General features: G+C 42.0%; 1 protein-coding gene across 2 annotated transcripts in view; it reads left to right on the top strand.

Moving 5' to 3' along the window:
- The first annotated feature begins 15,087 nt into the window (after positions 1–15,087).
- The window catches only part of LOC123724431 (chromosome transmission fidelity protein 18 homolog), a 37,427-nt gene continuing 30,602 nt past the window's right edge, over positions 15,088–21,912 (top strand). For both annotated transcript variants that reach the window (XM_045688005.2, XM_082957110.1), the window contains exons 1-3: positions 15,088–15,378; positions 19,064–19,264; positions 19,378–19,495. In XM_045688005.2, the coding sequence (XP_045543961.2) occupies positions 15,288–15,378; positions 19,064–19,264; positions 19,378–19,495 (410 nt within the window). In that variant the 5' untranslated portion in view covers positions 15,088–15,287. The remainder of the gene's footprint in view (positions 15,379–19,063; positions 19,265–19,377; positions 19,496–21,912) is intronic.

The following is a 21,912-nucleotide window of genomic DNA, read 5'->3' on the forward strand; positions in this document are numbered from 1 at the left end:
CACTATACCACTACACTACACCACTACACCACTACACTGTACCAGTACACTATACCACTATACCACTACACCACCACACCACTACACTACACCACTACACTTAACAACTACAATATACCACTACACTATACCACTACAGACGTACTGTTGGATAAACTGTACCCACATACTGCTATCCTATCGAACACAATGCCAAGCAGATAATCCCTTATTCTAATCATTGTGGATTACTAGCAGAGTTATGTTCTTAATCCCTTATTCTAATCCTCGTGGATTACTAGGAGAGTTATGGTCTTAATCCCTTATTCTAATCCGCGTGGATTACTAGGAGAGTTATGCTCTTAATCCCTTATTCTAATCCTTGTGGTTTACTAGGAGAGTTATGCTCTTAATCCCTTATTCTAATCATCGTGGTTTACTAGGAGAGTTATGGTCTTAATCCCTTATTCTAATCCTCGTGGATTACTAGGAGTTATGGTCTTAATCCCTTATTCTAGTCCTCGTGGTTTACTTGGAGTTATGCTCTTAATCCCTTATTCTAATCATGGATTACTAGGAGAGTTATGGTCTTAATCCCTTATTCTAATCTTCATGGATTACTAGGAGAGTTATGTTCTTAATCCCTTATTCTAATCCTCATGGATTACTAGGAGAGATATGCTCTTAATCCCTTATTCTAATCATTGTTTACTAGGAGAGATTCTCTTATTGTTTTCATCTCAACACAAACTATAATATGAGAGCTATAATATGGCTATAGTCATAGAAATAGAATTTCTAGAAAGTGCTTAGAGCCTCTAACCCTGGCAATTTGACTGGTAAACGTATGGGTACTTTCCGTATGGTTGACCTGGTATTGCGATGCGATCCCAATCTACAGGTATTATTTCTATGGGAATAGTATTGCCATGTTTGCCTTGACTCTTTCTACTGTATGATAATACAGCTTCTACTTTCTTGAAATGATCCTTTCTTTTGCTCCTCCGTGTTTCTAGATCTCCAGATAGGCATCACTGATGATTAGTTTCTGACACAAACGTTTGCATCCCAAATTGCACCCTATTCCCTATAAAAGTGCACTACTTTTGACCAGCCACCCAAAGGGCTCTCGGTCCCTATAGGGAACAGGGTACCATTTGGAACATGGTAAACTCTGACCGGTAACATTTGGCATTTACATAATTTTCTCACACAGGTCCAGATGCTTTCTGTTGCTAAAATGACAGTGAGGCCAAATGCTATGCAAAACAATGTCTCTACTCTATGCCCACGGTATTAACACTCTATGACTACTGTATTAATACACTATGACTACTGTATTAGTACTCTATGACTTCTGTATTAGTACTCTATGCCCACGGTATTAACACTCTATGACTTCAGTATTAGTACTCTATGACTACTGTATTAATACAATATGACTTCAATATTAGTACTCTATGACTACTGTATTAATACACTATGACTTCAGTATTATGACTACCGTATTAATACTTCATGGCCACTGTATTAATACTCTATGACTACTGCATTAATATGCCATGGCTACTGTATTAATACTCTATGCCTTCTGTATTGATGCTCTATGCCCACTGCATTAATACACTATACCTACTGTATTAATACGCCATGGCTACTGTATTAATACTATGACTACTGCATTAATACTCTATGCATATTGTAATAATACTCTATGACTACTGTATTAATACGCCATGGCTACTGTATTAACACCATGACTACTGCATTAATACTCTATGCATATTGTAATAATACTCTATGACCACTGTATTAATACTCTATGGCCGTTGTGGTAATACTCTACGACTACTGTATTAGTACTCTATGACTACTGTATTGATGCTCTATGACTACTGTAATAATACTATATGACTACTGTATTAATGCTCTATGACTACTGTAATGATGCTCTATGACTACTGTATTAATACTCTATGACTACTGTATTAATACTATGATGCCTGATTTTATCTTTGAAAATATTTGGGTTGTGTCTCAAATGGCCGTCTATTATCTAAATTGTGCACTACTATTGACCAGAGCCCTGTGGACCTTGGTCAAACATAGTGCATTATATAGCCTAGGGAATAGGGTGCCATTTGGGAAGCACCTTGCTTTGTACAAAATGGTCTGAAAGCTGTTTAAGCCGTGGCTCAAGCACATGGATCTCCACTTAGCTTGTTAGAAGAAGAAGATAATAGCCATGATCAATGTGTTGCCTTCAGATCGGTAATTCCTCACCAATGCACTGACATTTCTTGCAATTACTTTTTGAAAAGCCAAGTGTTACAATGTTCGTCATTCATTGTTGTTTAACTAAATAGCCATTTTCTGTTGAAAGTTAAAAAAAAAGAACTGAATTTGAGCTGTGAAGGGATAGTTGGCGGCTTTATGCTTGTAGATCAGTCCCTGCAGGATTCCGCAATTCTGCGATCTGAAATTTGACAAAATCATCGCATATTGCCATACAAAATGTCAGAAAGGTCAGAAATCAAAATCAATACTTTTTGCCCCCAAATAACACAAAAACCTCTGTGAAATCCTGAAGGGACTAGTAGATACTCTGTGAAAGACATTTGTAGATGATATAACCTGCTGCTTTTAGCCAGGCCAGGCTCTATTCAATTACTAAAGTTAGCTTGGATTTGGGTTCCACAATATTGGTAACTTTCACCAGATTCCCAGGTTTTCCAGAAATCCCGGTTAGAGGATTCCTGATTCCCTGCTGATTCTAGGAATCTAACAAATCAAACCAAATGGGTATTTGTCACATGCTTCATAAACAACAGGTGTAGACTGACAGTGAAATGCTTCCTTACGGGTCCTTAAGAGCAACGCAGAGAGAAAATTGAAAAGTAATAGAAAAATAATAAGTTAAAAATGAGTAACAACTTGGAAGTACCAGTACTGAGTAGATGTGTAGGGGTACGAGGTAATAACATGGCTATATACACAGGGTACCAGTACTGAGTAGATGTACAGGGGTACGAGGTAATAACATGGCTATATACACAGGGTACCAGTACTGAGTAGATGTGTAGGGGTACGAGGTAATAACATGGCTATATACACAGGGTACCAGTACTGAGTAGATGTACAGGGGTACGAGGTAATAACATGGCTATATACACAGGGTACCAGTACTGAGTAGATGTACAGGGGTACGAGGTAATAACATGGCTATATACACAGGGTACCAGTACAGAGTAGATGTGTAGGGGTACGAGGTAATAACATGGCTATATACACAGGGTACCAGTACTGAGTAGATGTACAGGGGTACGAGGTAATAACATGGCTATATACACAGAGTACCAGTACAGAGTAGATGTGTAGGGGTACGAGGTAATAACATGGCTATATACACAGGGTACCAGTACTGAGTAGATGTGTAGGGGTACGAGGTAATAACATGGCTATATACACAGGGTACCAGTACAGAGTAGATGTGTAGGGGTACGAGGTAATAACATGGCTATATACACAGGGTACCAGTACTGAGTAGGGGTACGAGGTAATAACATGGCTATATACACAGGGTACCAGTACAGAGTAGATGTGTAGGGGTACGAGGTAATAACATGGCTATATACACAGGGTACCAGTACAGAGTAGATGTGTAGGGGTACGAGGTAATAACATGGCTATATACACAGGGTACCAGTACAGAGTAGATGTGTAGGGGTACAAGGTAATAACATGGCTATATACACAGAGTACCAGTACAGAGTAGATGTGTAGGGGTACGAGGTAATAACATGGCTATATACACAGGGTACCAGTACTGAGTAGATCTGTAGGGGTACGAGGTAATAACATGGCTATATACACAGGGTACCAGTACTGAGTAGATGTGTAGGGGTACGAGGTAATAACATGGCTATATACACAGGGTACCAGTACTGAGTAGGGGTACGAGGTAATAACATGGCTATATACACAGGGTACCAGTACAGAGTAGATGTGTAGGGGTATGAGGTAATAACATGGCTATATACACAGGGTACCAGTACAGAGTAGATGTGTAGGGGTACAAGGTAATAACATGGCTATATACACAGAGTACCAGTACAGAGTAGATGTGTAGGGGTACGAGGTAATAACATGGCTATATACACAGGGTACCAGTACTGAGTAGATCTGTAGGGGTACGAGGTAATAACATGGCTATATACACAGGGTACCAGTACTGAGTAGATCTGTAGGGGTACGAGGTAATAACATGGCTATATACACAGGGTACCAGTACTGAGTAGATGTGTAGGGGTACGAGGTAATAACATGGCTATATACACAGGCTACCAGTACAGAGTAGGGGTACGAGCTAATAACATGGCTATATACACAGGGTACCAGTACTGAGTAGTTGTGTAGGGGTACGAGGTAATAACATGGCTATATACACAGGGTACCAGTACTGAGTAGATCTGTAGGGGTACGAGGTAATAACATGGCTATATACACAGGGTACCAGTACTGAGTAGATGTGAAGGGGTACGAGGTAATAACATGGCTATATACACAGGGTACCAGTACTGAGTAGATCTGTAGGGGTATGAGGTAATAACATGGCTATATACACAGGGTACCAGTACTGAGTAGATGTGCAGGGGGACGAGGTAATAACATGGCTATTTACACAGGGTACCAGTACTGAGTAGATGTACAGGAGTATGAGGTAATGACATGGCTATATACACAGGGTACCAGTACTGAGACAATGTGCAGGGGTACGAGGTAATAACATGGTTATATACACAGGGTACCAGTACTGAGTAGATGTGAAGGGGTACGAGGTAATAACATGGCTATATACACAGGGTACCAGTACAGAGTAGATGTGAAGGGGTACGAGGTAATAACATGGCTATATACACAGGGTACCAGTACAGAGTAGATGTATTTACATTACATTTTTACATTTAAGTCATTTAGCAGACGCTCTTATCCAGAGCGACTTACAAATTGGTGCATTCACCTTATGATATCTAGTGGAACAACCACTTTACAATAGTGCATCAAATCTTTTAAGGGGGGGGGGGGGGGTTAGAAGGATTACTTTATCCTATCCTAGGTATTCCTTAAAGAGGTGGGGTTTCAGGTGTCTCCGGAAGGTGGTGATTGACTCCGCTGTCCTGGCGTCGTGAGGGAGCTTGTTCCACCATTGGGGTGCCAGAGCAGCGAACAGTTTTGACTGGGCTGAGCGGGAACTGTGCTTCCTCAGAGGTAGGGGGGCCAGCAGGCCAGAGGTGGATGAACGCAGTGCCCTTGTTTGGGTGTAGGGCCTGATCAGAGCCTGAAGGTATGGAGGTGCCGTTCCCTTCACAGCTCCGTAGGCAATCACCATGGTCTTGTAGCGGATGCGAGCTTCAACTGGAAGCCAGTGGAGAAAGCGGAGGAGCGGGGTGACGTGAGAGAACTTGGGAAGGTTGAACACCAGACGGGCTGCGGCGTTCTGGATGAGTTGTAGGGGTTTAATGGCACAGGCAGGGAGCCCAGCCAACAGCGAGTTGCAATAATCCAGACGGGAGATGAGAAGTGCCTGGATTAGGACCTGCGCCGCTTCCTGTGTGAGGCAGGGTCGTACTCTGCGAATGTTGTAGAGCATGAACCTACAGGATCGGGTCACCGGCTTGATGTTAGTGGAGAATGACAGGGTGTTGTCCAGGATCACGCCAAGGTTCTTAGCACTCTGGGAGGAGGACACAAGGGAGTTGTCAACCGTGATGGCGAGATCATGGAACGGGCAGTCCTTCCCCGGGAGGAAGAGCAGCTCCGTCTTGCCGAGGTTCAGCTTGAGGTGGTGATCCGTCATCCACACTGATATGTCTGACAGACATGCAGAGATGCGATTCGAGAAGGTCTGGAGAAGAGAGGAGGGGATAGGGTCAAGTGGGCAGGTTGTTGGGCGGCCGGCCGTCACAAGACGCGAGATTTCATCTGGAGAGAGAGGGGAGAAAGAGGTCAAAGCACAGGGTAGGGCAGTGTGAGCAGGACCAGCGGTGTCGTTTGACTTAGCAAACGAGGATCGGATATCGTCAACCTTCTTTTCAAAATGGTTGACGAAGTCATCCGCAGAGAGGGAGGAGGGGGGGGAGGGGGAGGAGGATTCAGGAGGGAGGAGAAGGTAGCAAAGAGCTTCCTAGGGTTAGAGGCAGATGCTTGGAATTTAGAGTGGTAGAAAGTGGCTTTAGCAGCAGAGACAGAAGAGGAGAATGTAGAGAGGAGGGAGTGAAAGGATGCCAGGTCCGCAGGGAGGCGAGTTTTCCTCCATTTCCGCTCGGCTGCCCGGAGTCCTGTTCTGTGAGTGAGATGTGTAGGGGTACGAGGTAATAACATGGTTATATACACAGGGTACCAGTACTGAGTAGATGTGTAGGGGTACGAGGTAATAACATGGCTATATACACAGGGTACCAGTACTGAGTAGATGTGTAGGGGTACGAGGTCATAACATGGCTATATACACAGGGTACCAGTACTGAGTAGATGTGTAGGGGTACGAGGTCATAACATGGCTATATACACAGGGTACCAGTACTGAGTAGGGGTACGAGGTAATAACATGGCTATACAGGGCACAGGGTACCAGTACAGAATAGATGAACAGGAAATGTGCAGCAAATGTGATGAGTCAACGAAGTTAGTGCAAAAGGGGTCAATGCAATTTGGGTTAACTATTTAGCAGTCAAATCGGGATTTCTGGAAAATGCAGGAATTTGGTGAAAGCTGAATTTAGCAACCCCTAGCTTGGATAAAATACTACATGCAGACAGAGTTACAGCTTAGGTGACTGGAGAGAGACTGCCTCCCAAGTAGAGCTCTACTTCCTATATAGCGCTCTACTTTTGACCAGAGCATGGGCTCTATGTAGGGAATAGGGTGTCCTGGGCCCATACGGCTCTGGTCAAAGGTATTGCTCTGTGTAGGGAATAGGGTGTCCTGGGCCCATACGGCTCTGGTCAAAGGTATTGCTCTGTGTAGGGAATAGGGTGTCCTGGGCCCATACGGCTCTGGTCAAAGGTATTGCTCTGTGTAGGGAATAGGGTGTATTTGGGACGTACCCAGTGAGATTAGTTGAATAGCTCAAGGCCTAGCAGCTCTAACAGAATAGGATGCTTTTTTACATTGTGTATTTATGCTCTTTCAGGCTTCTGGATATTTGTTTTGTTCCTTCCTATGTGCATTGATGATGATGATGATGATACTTATCTTCTTAATGAACAAATCGTTTTTATGCTTTTGGAGTAAAAATGTCTCAATCTTTCTCCTCACAGTTTTTAGGTAAGTATCTGTACTGGAGAGGCAGAGTAGTTCTGTAGCTAAATAAAATCAATAAATCTCTTTTTCACCTTTTTTTGTTATTTTTAAAAGAATAGGCTACATTTAAAAGGACACAAAGGTGATAATAAAATAATCATTGAATAACCAACTTTTTAAATCCAAAGTCTTTCTTGATAATAGGAAACAATGCTTCATCAAAGTGCTTTTAAAGGGTCAGAGAGAGGGAGTATGTTCTGTTTTCTACATCACAACGGCTTCTTACTTCGTTTTCATAACATGTTCAATTTACATTTACGACATTTAGCAGACTCTCTTATCCAGAGCGACTTACAGTAGTGAATGTATACATTTCATACATTTTTTTTCTCCGTACTGGTCCACCGTGGGAATCGAAACCGCAACCCTGGCGTTGCAAACACCATGCTCTACCAACTGAGCCACACGGGACCACCAATTTAAAGTAATAATTTGTATCAGCTTATTGTTGTCAATGGTCTCCGCAGCTCTCTTGCCGAACCTCTAGCATGCAAAATAAAAATACCATGACAACACACCATAGTAATGTGAATGGAGAGAATGGGTTTGGAAATGATCACAGTTCTACCTAAAGTTCTAGAAGAAATCAAGTTCTAGATGCTCTGACCTTAGTTCTGTAGTTCTATACGGGACACCTCAAGTCAAATCATTCTCTACAGTTCTATAGTTCTATACAGGACACCTCAAGTCAAATCATTCTCTACAGTTCTATAGCTCTATACAGGACACCTCAAGTCAAATCATTCTCTACAGTTCTATAGTTCTATACAGGACACCTCAAGTCAAATCATTCTCCATAATTCTGTAGTTCTATACAGGACACCTAAAGTCAAATCATTCTCTACAGTTCTATACAAGACACCTCAAGTCAAATCATTCTCTATAGTTCTATAGTTCTATACAGGACACCTCAAGTCAAATCATTCTCCATAGTTCTGTAGTTCTATACAGGACACCTCAAGTCAAATCATGCTTTATAGTTCTACTGTTTATACAGGACACCTCAAGTCAAATCATTCTCCATAGTTCTATAGTTCTATACAGGACACCTCAAGTCAAATCATTCTCTCTAGTTCTACTGTTTATACAGGACAACTCAAGTCAAATCATTCTCTATAGTTCTATAGTTCTATACAGGACACCTCAAGTCAAATCATTCTCCATAGTTCTACTGTTTATACCCCACCATGTCTCTCCATCTATAGTTCTATACAGGACACCTCAAGTCAAATCATTAGCCAAGAGTAAGAAGCACCTGAATGTAGCATAACGTTTCAAATGATTTCTGTAATAACAGCTGGACCTTAAAGCAGAACTACCCCACCATGTCTGGACCTTACAACAGAATTACCCCACCATGTCTGGACCTTACAACAGAATTACCCCACCATGTCTGGACCTTACAACAGAATTACCCCACCATGTCTGGACCTTACAACAGAACTACCCCACCATGTCTGGACCTTAAAGCAGAACTACCCCACCATGTCTGGACCTTACAACAGAACTACCCCACCATGTCTGGACCTTAAAGCAGAACTACCCCACCATGTCTGGACCTTAGAGCAGAACTACCCCACCATGTCTGGACCTTACAACAGAACTACCCCACCATGTCTGGACCTTAGAGCAGAACTACCCCACCATGTCTGGACCTTACAACAGAACTACCCCACCATGTCTGGACCTTAGAGCAGAACTACCCCACCATGTCTGGACCTTACAACAGAACTACCCCACCATGTCTGGACCTTAAAGCAGAACTACCCCACCATGTCTGGACCTTAAAGCAGAACTACCCCACCATGTCTGGACCTTACAACAGAACTACCCCACCATGTCTGGACCTTAAAGCAGAACTACCCCACCATGTCTGGACCTTACAACAGAACTACCCCACCATGTCTGGACCTTACAACAGAACTAACCCACCATGTCTGGACCTTAAAGCAGAACTACCGCACCATGTCTGGACCTTACAACAGAACTACCCCACCATGTCTGGACCTCTAAGCTGAACTTACCCACCATGTAAAAACATGCCTGATATCTCTGGACTTTGTTAACCTACAGCATTTATTAAGCAAATAATATTTTTTTCTGCTTCTACTTGTGGTATGGAGCTTACAATGCCAGGGTTGTAGATTCAATTCCCACGGCCACACAAACATAACATCTATACACGCATGACTAAGTAACTTTGTTTAAATTTAATATATTACAATAGTATTTTTCTCTTCATCCTAAAGTGATTTGTCTATGTTTCTAGTCTAGAGGTTAACTGATCATTTCATGGTATGACTATAAACACTGATAAAGTATCATATACATCATGTTGGTATGACTGTAAACACTGATAAAGTATCATATACATCATGTTGGTATGACTGTAAACACTGATAAAGTATCATAAACATCATGTTGGTATGACTGTAAACACTGATAAAGTATCATAAACATCATGTTGGTATGACTGTAAACACTGATAAAGTATCATAAACATCATGTTGGTATGACTGTAAACACTGATAAAGTATCATATACATCATGTTGGTATGACTGTAAACACTGATAAAGTATCATAAACATCATGTTGGTATGACTGTAAACACTGATAAAGTATCATAAACATCATGTTGGTATGACTGTAAACACTGATAAAGTATCATAAACATCATGTTGGTATGACTGTAAACACTGATAAAGTATCATAAACATCATGTTGGTATGACTGTAAACACTGATAAAGTATCATAAACATCATGTTGGTATGACTGTAAACACTGATAAAGTATCATAAACATCATGTTGGTATGACTGTAAACACTGATAAAGTATCATAAACATCATGTTGGTATGACTGTAAACTCTGAGGATACAATCCCGTTAATTTTAAAGATACTCAACTCGTTAATCCAATCACATTGTCTTATTTCAAAAAGGCTTTACGGTGAAAGAAAAACAGATTATTTTAGCATCTCAGCAAAGAAAAAAAAAAGCAATTTCCAAGCACGATAGCCATCACAAAACCAGATATACAGCTAAAATGAAGCACTAACCTTTGACAATCTTCATCAGATGACACTCCTAGGACATCATGTTAGACAATACATGGATTTTTTGTTCGATCAAGTTTATATTTATATCCAAAAACCCAATTTTTACATTGGTGGGTGACGTTCAGAAAATGTTTTCTGCCCATAAGTTCCGGTGAATAGGCACATTTAATTTACGGAATAACTCATAAACGTTTAAAAGAAATTACAACAATTATTTAAAGAATTAGAGATAATCTACTCCTTTATGCAACCACTTTGTCTGATTTCAAAATAACGTTACGGAAAAAGCAACATTGTTCAATATTCTGAGTACAGAACTTAGCCTTCAATGCTAAGCTATACAGTTAGCCTACAACCACGGCGTCGACAAATCTCTAACAATATGTTGGCAATATTTACTTACCTTTGCTGATCTTCGGCGGAATGCACTCGGATGGGCTCCCACTTCCACAAGAAATGTTCATTTGTTCTGCAAAGTCCATCATTTATGTCCAAATACGTCCGTTTTGTTGACCTGTCCAGAACACATGTTACAATGCCATGTGGCATGGACGCAAATCCGTAGACGAAATGGCCAAAAAGTTCCATTACCGTTTGTAGAAACACGTCAAACGATGTTTACAATCAATCGTTTTGGGTATTTTTTTACGTAAAATTTGGATAATTTAACAACCGGGCTGTAGGTATTCGTCATACAAGAAAAAATAAAACAACAGCTAAGGCACGTGGATGCGCGTTATAAAACACCTGTTCTCTGATTGGCCAGGGATTGAACGAGCCAGAATTTTCTGCCCGGTAACAGATGACGGATGAAAGCAGTTCCTAAAGATTGTTGACAGCCAATGGAAGAGTCGGGATTTACGTTGCACCTACTATGTCATTGTAGTTTTTCAAGGGATTCAAAAGAAAACTACATTTCGAATTTCTCCCACTTCCTGACTACATTTTTCTCAGGTTTTTTGCTTGCCATATGAGTTCTGTTATACTCACAGACACCATTCAAACAGTTTTAGAAACTTCAGAGTGTTTTCTGTTCAAATCTACTAATGATATGCATATTCAATTTTCTGGGCCAGAGTAGTAACCTGTTTAAATTGGGTACGTTTTTCATTCGGCCGTGAAAATACTGCCCCCTATCCCCTAGAGGTTAGAAGGTCCATCAAATCCACATACTTTAGTGTAGACATTCTTTTTTTTAATGATTTCATGACTGTTTGATAGTAGATCCCTGAATGGTAAAAAAAACTCTTAAAAAATAGAAGTATGTTTGCAGCACAAAATATCTTACAGACAGGCTCTCTCACTCACATCATGTAAGAAGTCGACATTCTTGGCCTATTTTTTGGTATTGGAAGAAAATTGCCCAGGCTGCCTCCTAACTTTATAATCATTTTAACCTCTCTGGGCTAGGTGGGACGTTTGCGTCCCACCCTAGTCAACAGCCAGTGGAATCCCGTGGCGCGACATTCAAATACCTTAGAAATGCTATTACTTCAATTTCTCAAACATATGACTATTTTACACCATTTTAAAGACAAGACTCTCGTTAATCTAACCACACTGTCCAATTTCAAAAAGGCTTTACAACGAAAGCAAAACATTAGATCATGTCAGCAGAGTACCCAGACAGAAATAATCAGACACCCATTTTTCAAGCTAGCATATAATGTCACAAAAACCAAAACCACAGCTAAATGCAGCTTCCGGTGAATTTACTAAATTACTCAAGATAAACCTTCACAAAACAACATAACAATTATTTTAAGAATTATAGATACAGAACTCCTTTATGCAATCGCGGTGTCCGATTTTAAAATAGCTTTTCGGTGAAAGCACATTTTGCAATATTCTGAGTAGATAGCCCGGCCATCACAGGTTAGCTATTTTGACACCCACCAAGTTTGGTACTCACAAAACTCAGATTTACTATAAGAAAAATTGGATTACCTTTGCTGTTCTTCGTCAGAATGCACTCCCAGGACTTCTACTTCCATAACAAATATTGGTTTGGTTCCAAATAATCCATATTTATATCCAAATAGCGGCGTTTTGTTCATGCGTTCAAGACACTATCCGAAGGGTAAAGAAGGGTGACGCGCCCGGCGTGTTTCGTGACAAAACATTTCAAAATATTCCATTACCGTACTTCGAAGCATGTCAAACGCTGTTTAAAATCAATTTTTATGCAATTTTTCTCGTAAAAAAGCGCTAATATTCCGACCGAGAGTCGTTGTTTTCGTTCAAAGACTGAAAATGTAAACATGGAGTCGTCTCGTGCACGCGTGCGCCAGTGTCATTGTTCTCAGATCGACCACTTACCAAATGCGCTACTGTTTTTCAGCCATGGCCTGCAAAGTCATCATTCAACGTTCTGGCGCCTTCTGAGAGCCTATGGGAGCGTTAGAAAATGTCACGTTACAGCAGAGATCCCCTGTTTTGGATAGAGATGATCAAGAAGGCCAAGAAATGGTCAGAGAGGGCGCTTCCTGTTTGGAATCTTCTCAGGTATTGGCCTGCCAAATGAGTTCTGTTATACTCACAGACACCATTCAAACAGTTTTAGAAACTTTAGGGTGTTTTCTATCCAAATCAAACAATTATATGCATATTCTAGTTACTGGGCAGGAGTTGTAACCAGATTAAATCGGGTACGTTTTTTATCCGGCCGTGCAAATACTGCCCCCTATCCCCAACAGGTTAAGATAGCAATTGGTTAAGTCTGATCATCTCATGTACTGTTGGAACTTTATTTTAATCCTTTTTAACTCTTTAAAAAAAAAAAAAAAATCCAGAGCCTCTGTATACATTTTTACACATTTTTTCCCTCTCTACTTTGTACAATGACAGAGAAGTGGGTGCCCCCTGGTGGATTCAGCCACCAGGGGGCACCCACCCTCCATGAAAACTTTCATAGGCTCTCTTTCACTCAGTAATCATGTAACAAGTCGACAGGCTCCCAGAGGCAGGGCAATCAAAGGCTCCAACTCACTGAACTGCCCATCAGCCAAGCCATTGTTATTATTCATACTATTTGTAAACAGGTTCTATTCAAAACCTCTCAGACTAGAAAATATAAATAATATTTACTATAGTGTTTTAAATTGTTTGCATCTGTGATAACTTTATGTAATATATCCTCTCTCTCTCTCTCAGGATATGAAAAAAGGCTGACCACCTCTTGCCCAGCCATTCTAACAGTGGAAGCCAGGATCTGTGAGAAACTATGATAATAAACTATATAGATCACAGTGGTGTGGAGACCAGCCAACACAACTATATAGATCACAGTGGTGTGGAGACCAGCCAACACCACTATATAGATCACAGTGGTGTAGAGACCAGCCAACACCACTATATAGATCACAGTGGTGTGGAGACCAGCCAACACCACTATATAGATCACAGTGGTGTGGAGACCAGCCAACACCACTATATAGATCACAGTGGTGTGGAAACTAATGGACCAATATATGATCACAGTGGTGTGGAGACCAGCCAACACCACTATATAGATCACAGTGGTGTGGAGACCAGCCAACACCACTATATAGATCACAGTGGTGTGGAGAGAAGAAAGTAAGACAGTAGAACCCATCTCAACATGACAGAAAGTAAGACAGTGGAACCTATCTCAACATGACAGAAAGTAAGACAGGATAACCTGTTTCAACATGACGGAGAGTAAGACTGTTTTTTTTATCCTCAGTAGTGTAGAATTTATTATGCTGTTTAATTAAACTGACCTGTCCGACGGATACGGAAGTACCCCGGAGAAATATAAATATCTGAAACAAAGAGTTTCTAAACCAAGAAGTGCAACATTGCGATACTTCCGGGAACAGAAATAGACCTAAACTGACCTGTCCGACGGATACGGAAGCACCCCGGAACATAAATATCTGAACCACTTCTGGGAACATTTATGAAATAGACCTAAACTGACCTGTCCAGGGGTGTTTTGAGAAATCAATGAGAAGAAGTGAACAAATCTTCCTTATGTATAGTTGTTCATTTTCACCTGAAATCTTTAAAGTCACAATCTAGATTCAAGACAATGTTTTTAAAAGTAGTTGAACCATGTTATTACTCTAACCTCGTGAAAATAACTAATTGACACGTTTTCATTTTCGGCAGAAACAACTTTATATATATATATATATTGTAATGACCCGGCTGGGTCATAAAGGAAAAAGAGACGGACTCTAGGTGTGCAGGTCAGAAAACAGGTTTATTCCTAAACTGGGCTATTGTTCAGGCCACAGCCCACGCCGCTAAATGCCGAACTTACACAATTATACCAAGTCTAATTAAGGGTTACTCCCATAGGTACAGATCAAGGCCCCGAACAGAAACGAGAGAGAAGATGAGACAGTAATCCCTATTTATGCATTTCCAAATCCCGCGGGATTACCCATCATACCCCCCAACCTTTCCCTCTGTCCTGACATATTTAACCCCTGCTAGTAGCCATGACAACCATAACACACCCACAAACACAGAACACAATACCGGGTATATATATATATATAGCGTGACTTTGCGTGACAATAGCGTGACTTTGATTTTTTGCTCAGTTCGGCCATGACGTCGCCTATAATAAGTGTGATCGGTGGATTTCTATTGGAGAAGCAGTTTATTCTGGACCATCCAATCACAAGCGAGAAAAAAACAACTTTAACCCGGAAATAGTTAACCAAAAGAGTTTTACCGCGGAAATTAAGCAGACAGACTGAGACGGGAGAAGAATTAAAAACAATTAAAAAACCACTGAACAGACTAAAAAAAGTAGTATTAAATAGATATTATTGTCATCATATTATTATTATACACTAGTAAAAGACCTCGGCAGGTCAGTCACATAGAGATATTAAACTTTGACCGACTACTATGGACGAGGAGTACGACGAGATGTTCGGGACACCGGACGAGTACGAACAACAGTTCGCCGATGAGCTGCAGGTTCTGGCTGAGATGGACTGTGAGTAGTAGTCAAGCTAGACGGAATAACAAGTTAATCTGGTCTGGTCAACACTTAAATATACAACAGTATTATTATTATTATTATTATTATTATGAATAAACCGACTGGACGTCAGGTGATATAATAGTCAAGCTAGACGGAATAACAAGTTAGTCTGGTCTGGTCAACACTTAAATATCCAACAGTATTATTATTATTATTATTATTATTATTATTATTAAACCGTTTTGAAAAGTTGCTTTATAAGGGGGGTTCGTCAATATTTACAACAGGTGTAGACTTTACTGTGAAATGCTTACTTACGAGCCCTTCTCCAACAATGCACAGTTAAAACAGTAGGAAAAGGATTAGAAAATGAAAATAGTAAGACAATAGCCAGTGGAGACCCGTTTTTTGCATGTTATTTTGGCGTTCATACATGCCACATCAGTTAGCAAACAATGTAAAAATAAATAAATATATATATTATTTAAAAAATCCTTGTGTTAAAAAAGCCGCATGCAAACTTGGTCTCTTTTTTTGTTTTCTTGAGTAAAGCAGCTCCAAAATGCAGGTGTTTCAGCCCAGCTCAGTGCTTTCTGTGGTGGAGGGGCAGCCAGCGGAAAATACGGAGCGTTGCGCCATGATTGGCTCACTGTTCTGTCACTCATGGGGACACTACATCACCGCCAAATCTAAGGGTAGAGCTCTAAAATTCAAGGCCCTTTGGGTGCTGCCATAGAGTTGCATTAGAAGTGCCCATCCAAGAAGTCTTAAGGTCATTGGCCATAGATGCAGTGGGTTAACTCATATACTTGCGTTCTCTGTCCTCAGTTGCGTTTCCTCGTCTCCTTCTCAAAACCCATTGGATGAGAAGGTCAGAGGTCCCTACCCTCTCACCTTCTTATCCAATGTGTTTTGAGGAGGAGGTCAAGGAGAGAGGACGTGAGGAATGAAGGAAATGCAGTTGACCTCCCTCTCAAAGCCCATTGGAGCAGGGAAGGTTCCTCACCTCCCTCTCAAAGCCCATTGGTGGAGAGCAGGGAAGAATCCTTACCTCCCTCTCAAAGCCCATTGGAGGAGAGCAGGGAAGGTTCCTCACCTCCCTCTCAAAGCCCATTGGAGCAGGGAAGGTTCCGCACCTCCCTCACAAAGCCCATTGGAGGAGAGCAGGGAAGGTTCCTCACCTCCCTCTCAAAGCCCATTGGTGGAGAGCAGGGAAGAATCCTTACCTCCCTCTCAAAGCCCATTGGAGGAGAGCAGGGAAGGTTCCTCACCTCCCTCTCAAAGCCCATTGGAGCAGGGAAGGTTCCGCACCTCCCTCACAAAGCCCATTGGTAGAGAGCAGGGAAGGATCCTCCCCTCGGGCTACAATGCACTTTCAAGGAGTGGTAAGTAGTGGAGTAAACAAGGACAGAGGAGGCCAGAATGAGATGTCCAGTAAATCACACACACACTGCTTGTAGAGTTTACTGGTTATAATGGTGTCATTATTGGAAAGATTTACTTGACCGAACCCATTGTATTATATTATTGTATTAAAACATATAGAACAGGACTGTTTAACATGGCTATAAATGATAGAGAAGTTGGACTAAACCACAAACAGACCTGCTACTAGGCAGGACAAAGAGACATGCTGTGTCCATGTGGCATTTAGAATGACATGTAGATGGTGTGTTGTTGCTAGGGGGAGTTATGGTCTCATTGTGTTGTTGCTAGGGGGAGTTATGCTCTCATTGTGTTGTTGCTAGGGGGAGTTATGGTCTCATTGTGTTGTTGCTAGGTGGAGTTGTGGTCTCATTGTGACATGTAGATGTTGTGGTGTTGCCATGGGGAGTTTTGGTCTCATTGTGTTGCTAGGTGTTGTGTTGTTGCTAGGGGGAGTTATGGTCTCATTGTGTTGCTAGGTGTTGTGTTTCTAGGGGGAGTCTTATTTTTGTAACTGTGAAGCTGGAAGAAAATTATATTTGAATGTTTACCAAACCATTTTGAAATGTTGAACCTGGTGTCTGGTCCCTGTATTTATAGAAAGAGCCAAGTACAGAAATAGTTTCACTAATATCCTACTAGTCAGTGACGACTGTATTGAGTTTGACAGCGTCTATGTGAGTTTTCTTCCAGTATTATAGACACCCCTTTCCAGTATTATAGACACCCCTTTCCAGTATTATAGACACCCCTTTCCAGTAGTATTATAGACACCCCTTTCCAGTAGTATTATAGACACCCCTTTCCAGTAGTATTATAATAGACACCCCTTTCCAGTAGTATTATAATAGACACCCCTTTCCAGTAGTATTATAATAGACACCCCTTTCCAGTAGTATTATAGACACCCCTTTCCAGTAGTATTATAGACACTCCTTTCCAGTAGTATTATAGACACCCCTTTCCAGTAGTATTATAGACACCCCTTTCCAGTAGTATTATAGACACCCCTTTCCAGTAGTATTATAATAGACACCCCTTTCCAGTAGTATTATAATAGACACCCCTTTCCAGTAGTATTATAATAGACACCCCTTTCCAGTAGTATTATAATAGACACCCCTTTCCAGTAGTATTATAATAGACACCCCTTTCCAGTAGTATTATAGACACCCCTTTCCAGTAGTATTATAGACACCCCTTTCCAGTAGTATTATAGACACTCCTTTCCAGTATTATAGACACCCCTTTCCAGTATTATAATAGACACCCCTTTCCAGTAGTATTATAATAGACACCCCTTTCCAGTAGTATTATAATAGACACCCCTTTCCAGTAGTATTATAATAGACACCCCTTTCCAGTAGTATTATAGACACCCCTTTCCAGTAGTATTATAATAGACACCCCTTTCCAGTAGTATTATAATAGACACCCCTTTCCAGTAGTATTATAATAGACACCCCTTTCCAGTAGTATTATAGACACCCCTTTCCAGTAGTATTATAGACACCCCTTTCCAGTAGTATTATAGACACCCCTTTCCAGTAGTATTTTAGACACTGTCCTGGGATTTCCTGACTTCTCTATAGAGGAACCCCTCCCCTTCCTGTTGTATAGCTTGTAAACGTTACAGATCAAATCATGTTTCTGTGGGAGTCTCAGCTTTTCATAGATCGTTTTTAATAGCTGGTCGCTCAAACCATTCAGACTCTATGGTTGTTGTAAAAAGCCCCTTGGAGATCTTCCCTTGTCTCACAAACAGCGCTGTAACTCAGCCTCTGTTATTAATCACACAGACTCATGGGACCAACGGATGCAGGAGAAATGGATGAATCTAATGGTGCAGAAGTTCAGGTTCCCACACGGCCATGTTACAGATCTTGGTTAGGGTTCCCACATTGCCATATCTCCACGTTACAGATCTTGGTTAGGGTTCCCACATTGCCATATCTCCACGTTACAGATCTTGGTTAGGGTTCCCACATTGCCATATCTCCACGTTACAGATCTTGGTTAGGGTTCCCACACGGCCATATCTCCCTGTTACAAATCTTGTTCACAGGAGACCTCTGGTACTTAGTTAGGGTTCTACTTAGTTATCTGTATCTCCTAACACCTGTGTGTAATTGGACGAAGGACGCCAGAAAAGTGTTGTCACTGAAAAATACTGTCGGCTACAGACTATTCTGATGTGTGTGTGTGTGTGTGTGTGTGTGTGTGTGTGTGTGTGTGTGTGTGTGTGTGTGTGTGTGTGTGTGTGTGTGGTCAGTTGATCCGGCCCCGTCCACTAAGCGGTCAGAGTTCAGGAAGCAGAAACCTCAGTTGTTCCAGGAAGCCATCACCGCTGGTGACCAGCCACTCAGGAACCAATCACAGGCATCGTCAGAACGGAGCCTCGGCCAATTGGAAGGCCCGCCTGTGACGTGTGACAGAGAGGACATAGAACACCTGCTGGCGGATGAGCCAATCAGTGAGTAGCTCCTCCCTCTTCTCAGCCGTTGGGGGGGAGAGAGAGGGAGGGAGGGAGATGGAGAGAGAGAGTGAGTTGTCTCTTGTCGTTGATATATTTGTATCCCTGTGTAGCTCCCAAGGCTAAGCGTCTGAGGCAGGATGTGGCCAAGAAGCTGTTTGAGGTGTCTCAGGTTGATGACATCACGCCCCCATCGTCTCCAGAGGAGTTCCATCGACCTCCGAGCAGCAGGTAGGACCGTGGGGTCAATGGTCATACTGGGACCAGCCCTCTGATAACCCACTAGTACATCAACTAGAACCACAGCCCTCTGATAACCCACTAGTACATCAACTAGAACCAGCCCTCTGATAACCCACTAGTACATCAACTAGAACCAGCCCTCTGATAACCCACTAGTACATCAACTAGAACCACAGCCCTCTGATAACCCACTAGTACATCAACTAGAACCAGCCCTCTGATAACCCACTAGTACATCAACTAGAACCACAGCCCTCTGATAACCCACTAGTACATCAACTAGAACCACAGCCCTCTGATAACCCACTAGTACACCAACTAGAACCAGCCCTCTGATAACCCACTAGTACATCAACTAGAACCAGCCCTCTGATAACCCACTAGTACATCAACTAGAACCAGCCCTCTGATAACCCACTACTACATCAACTAGAACCACAGCCCTCTGATAACCCACTAGTACATCAACTAGAACCACAGCCCTCTGATAACCCACTAGTACATAAACTAGAACCAGCCCTCTGATAACCCACTAGTACATCAACTAGAACCACAGCCCTCTGATAACCCACTAGTACATCAACTAGAACCAGCCCTCTGATAACCCACTAGTACATCAACTAGAACCAGCCCTCTGATAACCCACTAGTACATCAACTAGAACCACAGCCCTCTGATAACCCACTAGTACATCAACTAGAACCAGCCCTCTGATAACCCACTACTACATCAACTAGAACCAGCCCTCTGATAACCCACTAGTACATCAACTAGAACCACAGCCCTCTGATAACCCACTACTACATCAACTAGAACCAGCCCTCTGATAACCCACTAGTACATCAACTAGAACCAGCCCTCTGATAACCCACTACTACATCAACTAGAACCAGCCCTCTGATAACCCACTACTACATCAACTAGAACCAGCCCTCTGATAACCCACTAGTACATCAACTAGAACCAGCCCTCTGATAACCCACTAGTACATCAACTAGAACCACAGCCCTCTGATAACCCACTAGTACATCAACTAGAACCACAGCCCTCTGATAACCCACTACTACATCAACTAGAACCACAGCCCTCTGATAACCCACTACTACATCAACTAGAACCAGCCCTCTGATAACCCACTACTACATCAACTAGAACCAGCCCTCTGATAACCCACTAGTACATCAACTAGAACCACAGCCCTCTGATAACCCACTAGTACATCAACTAGAACCAGCCCTCTGATAACCCACTAGTACATCAACTAGAACCAGCCCTCTGATAACCCACTAGTACATCAACTAGAACCACAGCCCTCTGATAACCCACTAGTACATCAACTAGAACCAGCCCTCTGATAACCCACTACTACATCAACTAGAACCACAGCCCTCTGATAACCCACTAGTACATCAACTAGAACCAGCCCTCTGATAACCCACTACTACATCAACTAGAACCAGCCCTCTGATAACCCACTAGTACATCAACTAGAACCAGCCCTCTGATAACCCACTAGTACATCAACTAGAACCAGCCCTCTGATAACCCACTAGTACATCAACTAGAACCAGCCCTCTGATAACCCACTACTACATCAACTAGAACCACAGCCCTCTGATAACCCACTAGTACATCAACTAGAACCAGCCCTCTGATAACCCACTAGTACATCAACTAGAACCAGCCCTCTGATAACCCACTACTACATCAACTAGAACCACAGCCCTCTGATAACCCACTAGTACATCAACTAGAACCACAGCCCTCTGATAACCCACTAGTACATCAACTAGAACCAGCCCTCTGATAACCCACTAGTACATCAACTAGAACCAGCCCTCTGATAACCCACTACTACATCAACTAGAACCACAGCCCTCTGATAACCCACTACTACATCAACTAGAACCAGCCCTCTGATAACCCACTAGTACATCAACTAGAACCAGCCCTCTGATAACCCACTAGTACATCAACTAGAACCACAGCCCTCTGATAACCCACTAGTACATCAACTAGAACCAGCCCTCTGATAACCCACTAGTACATCAACTAGAACCACAGCCCTCTGATAACCCACTACTACATCAACTAGAACCACAGCCCTCTGATAACCCACTACTACATCAACTAGAACCAGCCCTCTGATAACCCACTAGTACATCAACTAGAACCAGCCCTCTGATAACCCACTAGTACATCAACTAGAACCACAGCCCTCTGATAACCCACTAGTACATCAACTAGAACCACAGCCCTCTGATAACCCACTAGTACATCAACTAGAACCAGCCCTCTGATAACCCACTAGTACATCAACTAGAACCACAGCCCTCTGATAACCCACTACTACATCAACTAGAACCACAGCCCTCTGATAACCCACTAGTACATCAACTAGAACC

The sequence above is a fragment of the Salmo salar genome, chromosome 10, assembly GCF_965601325.2.
Source record: "Salmo salar chromosome 10, fSalSal1, whole genome shotgun sequence".
NCBI classification, from domain to species: Eukaryota; Metazoa; Chordata; class Actinopteri; order Salmoniformes; family Salmonidae; genus Salmo; species Salmo salar.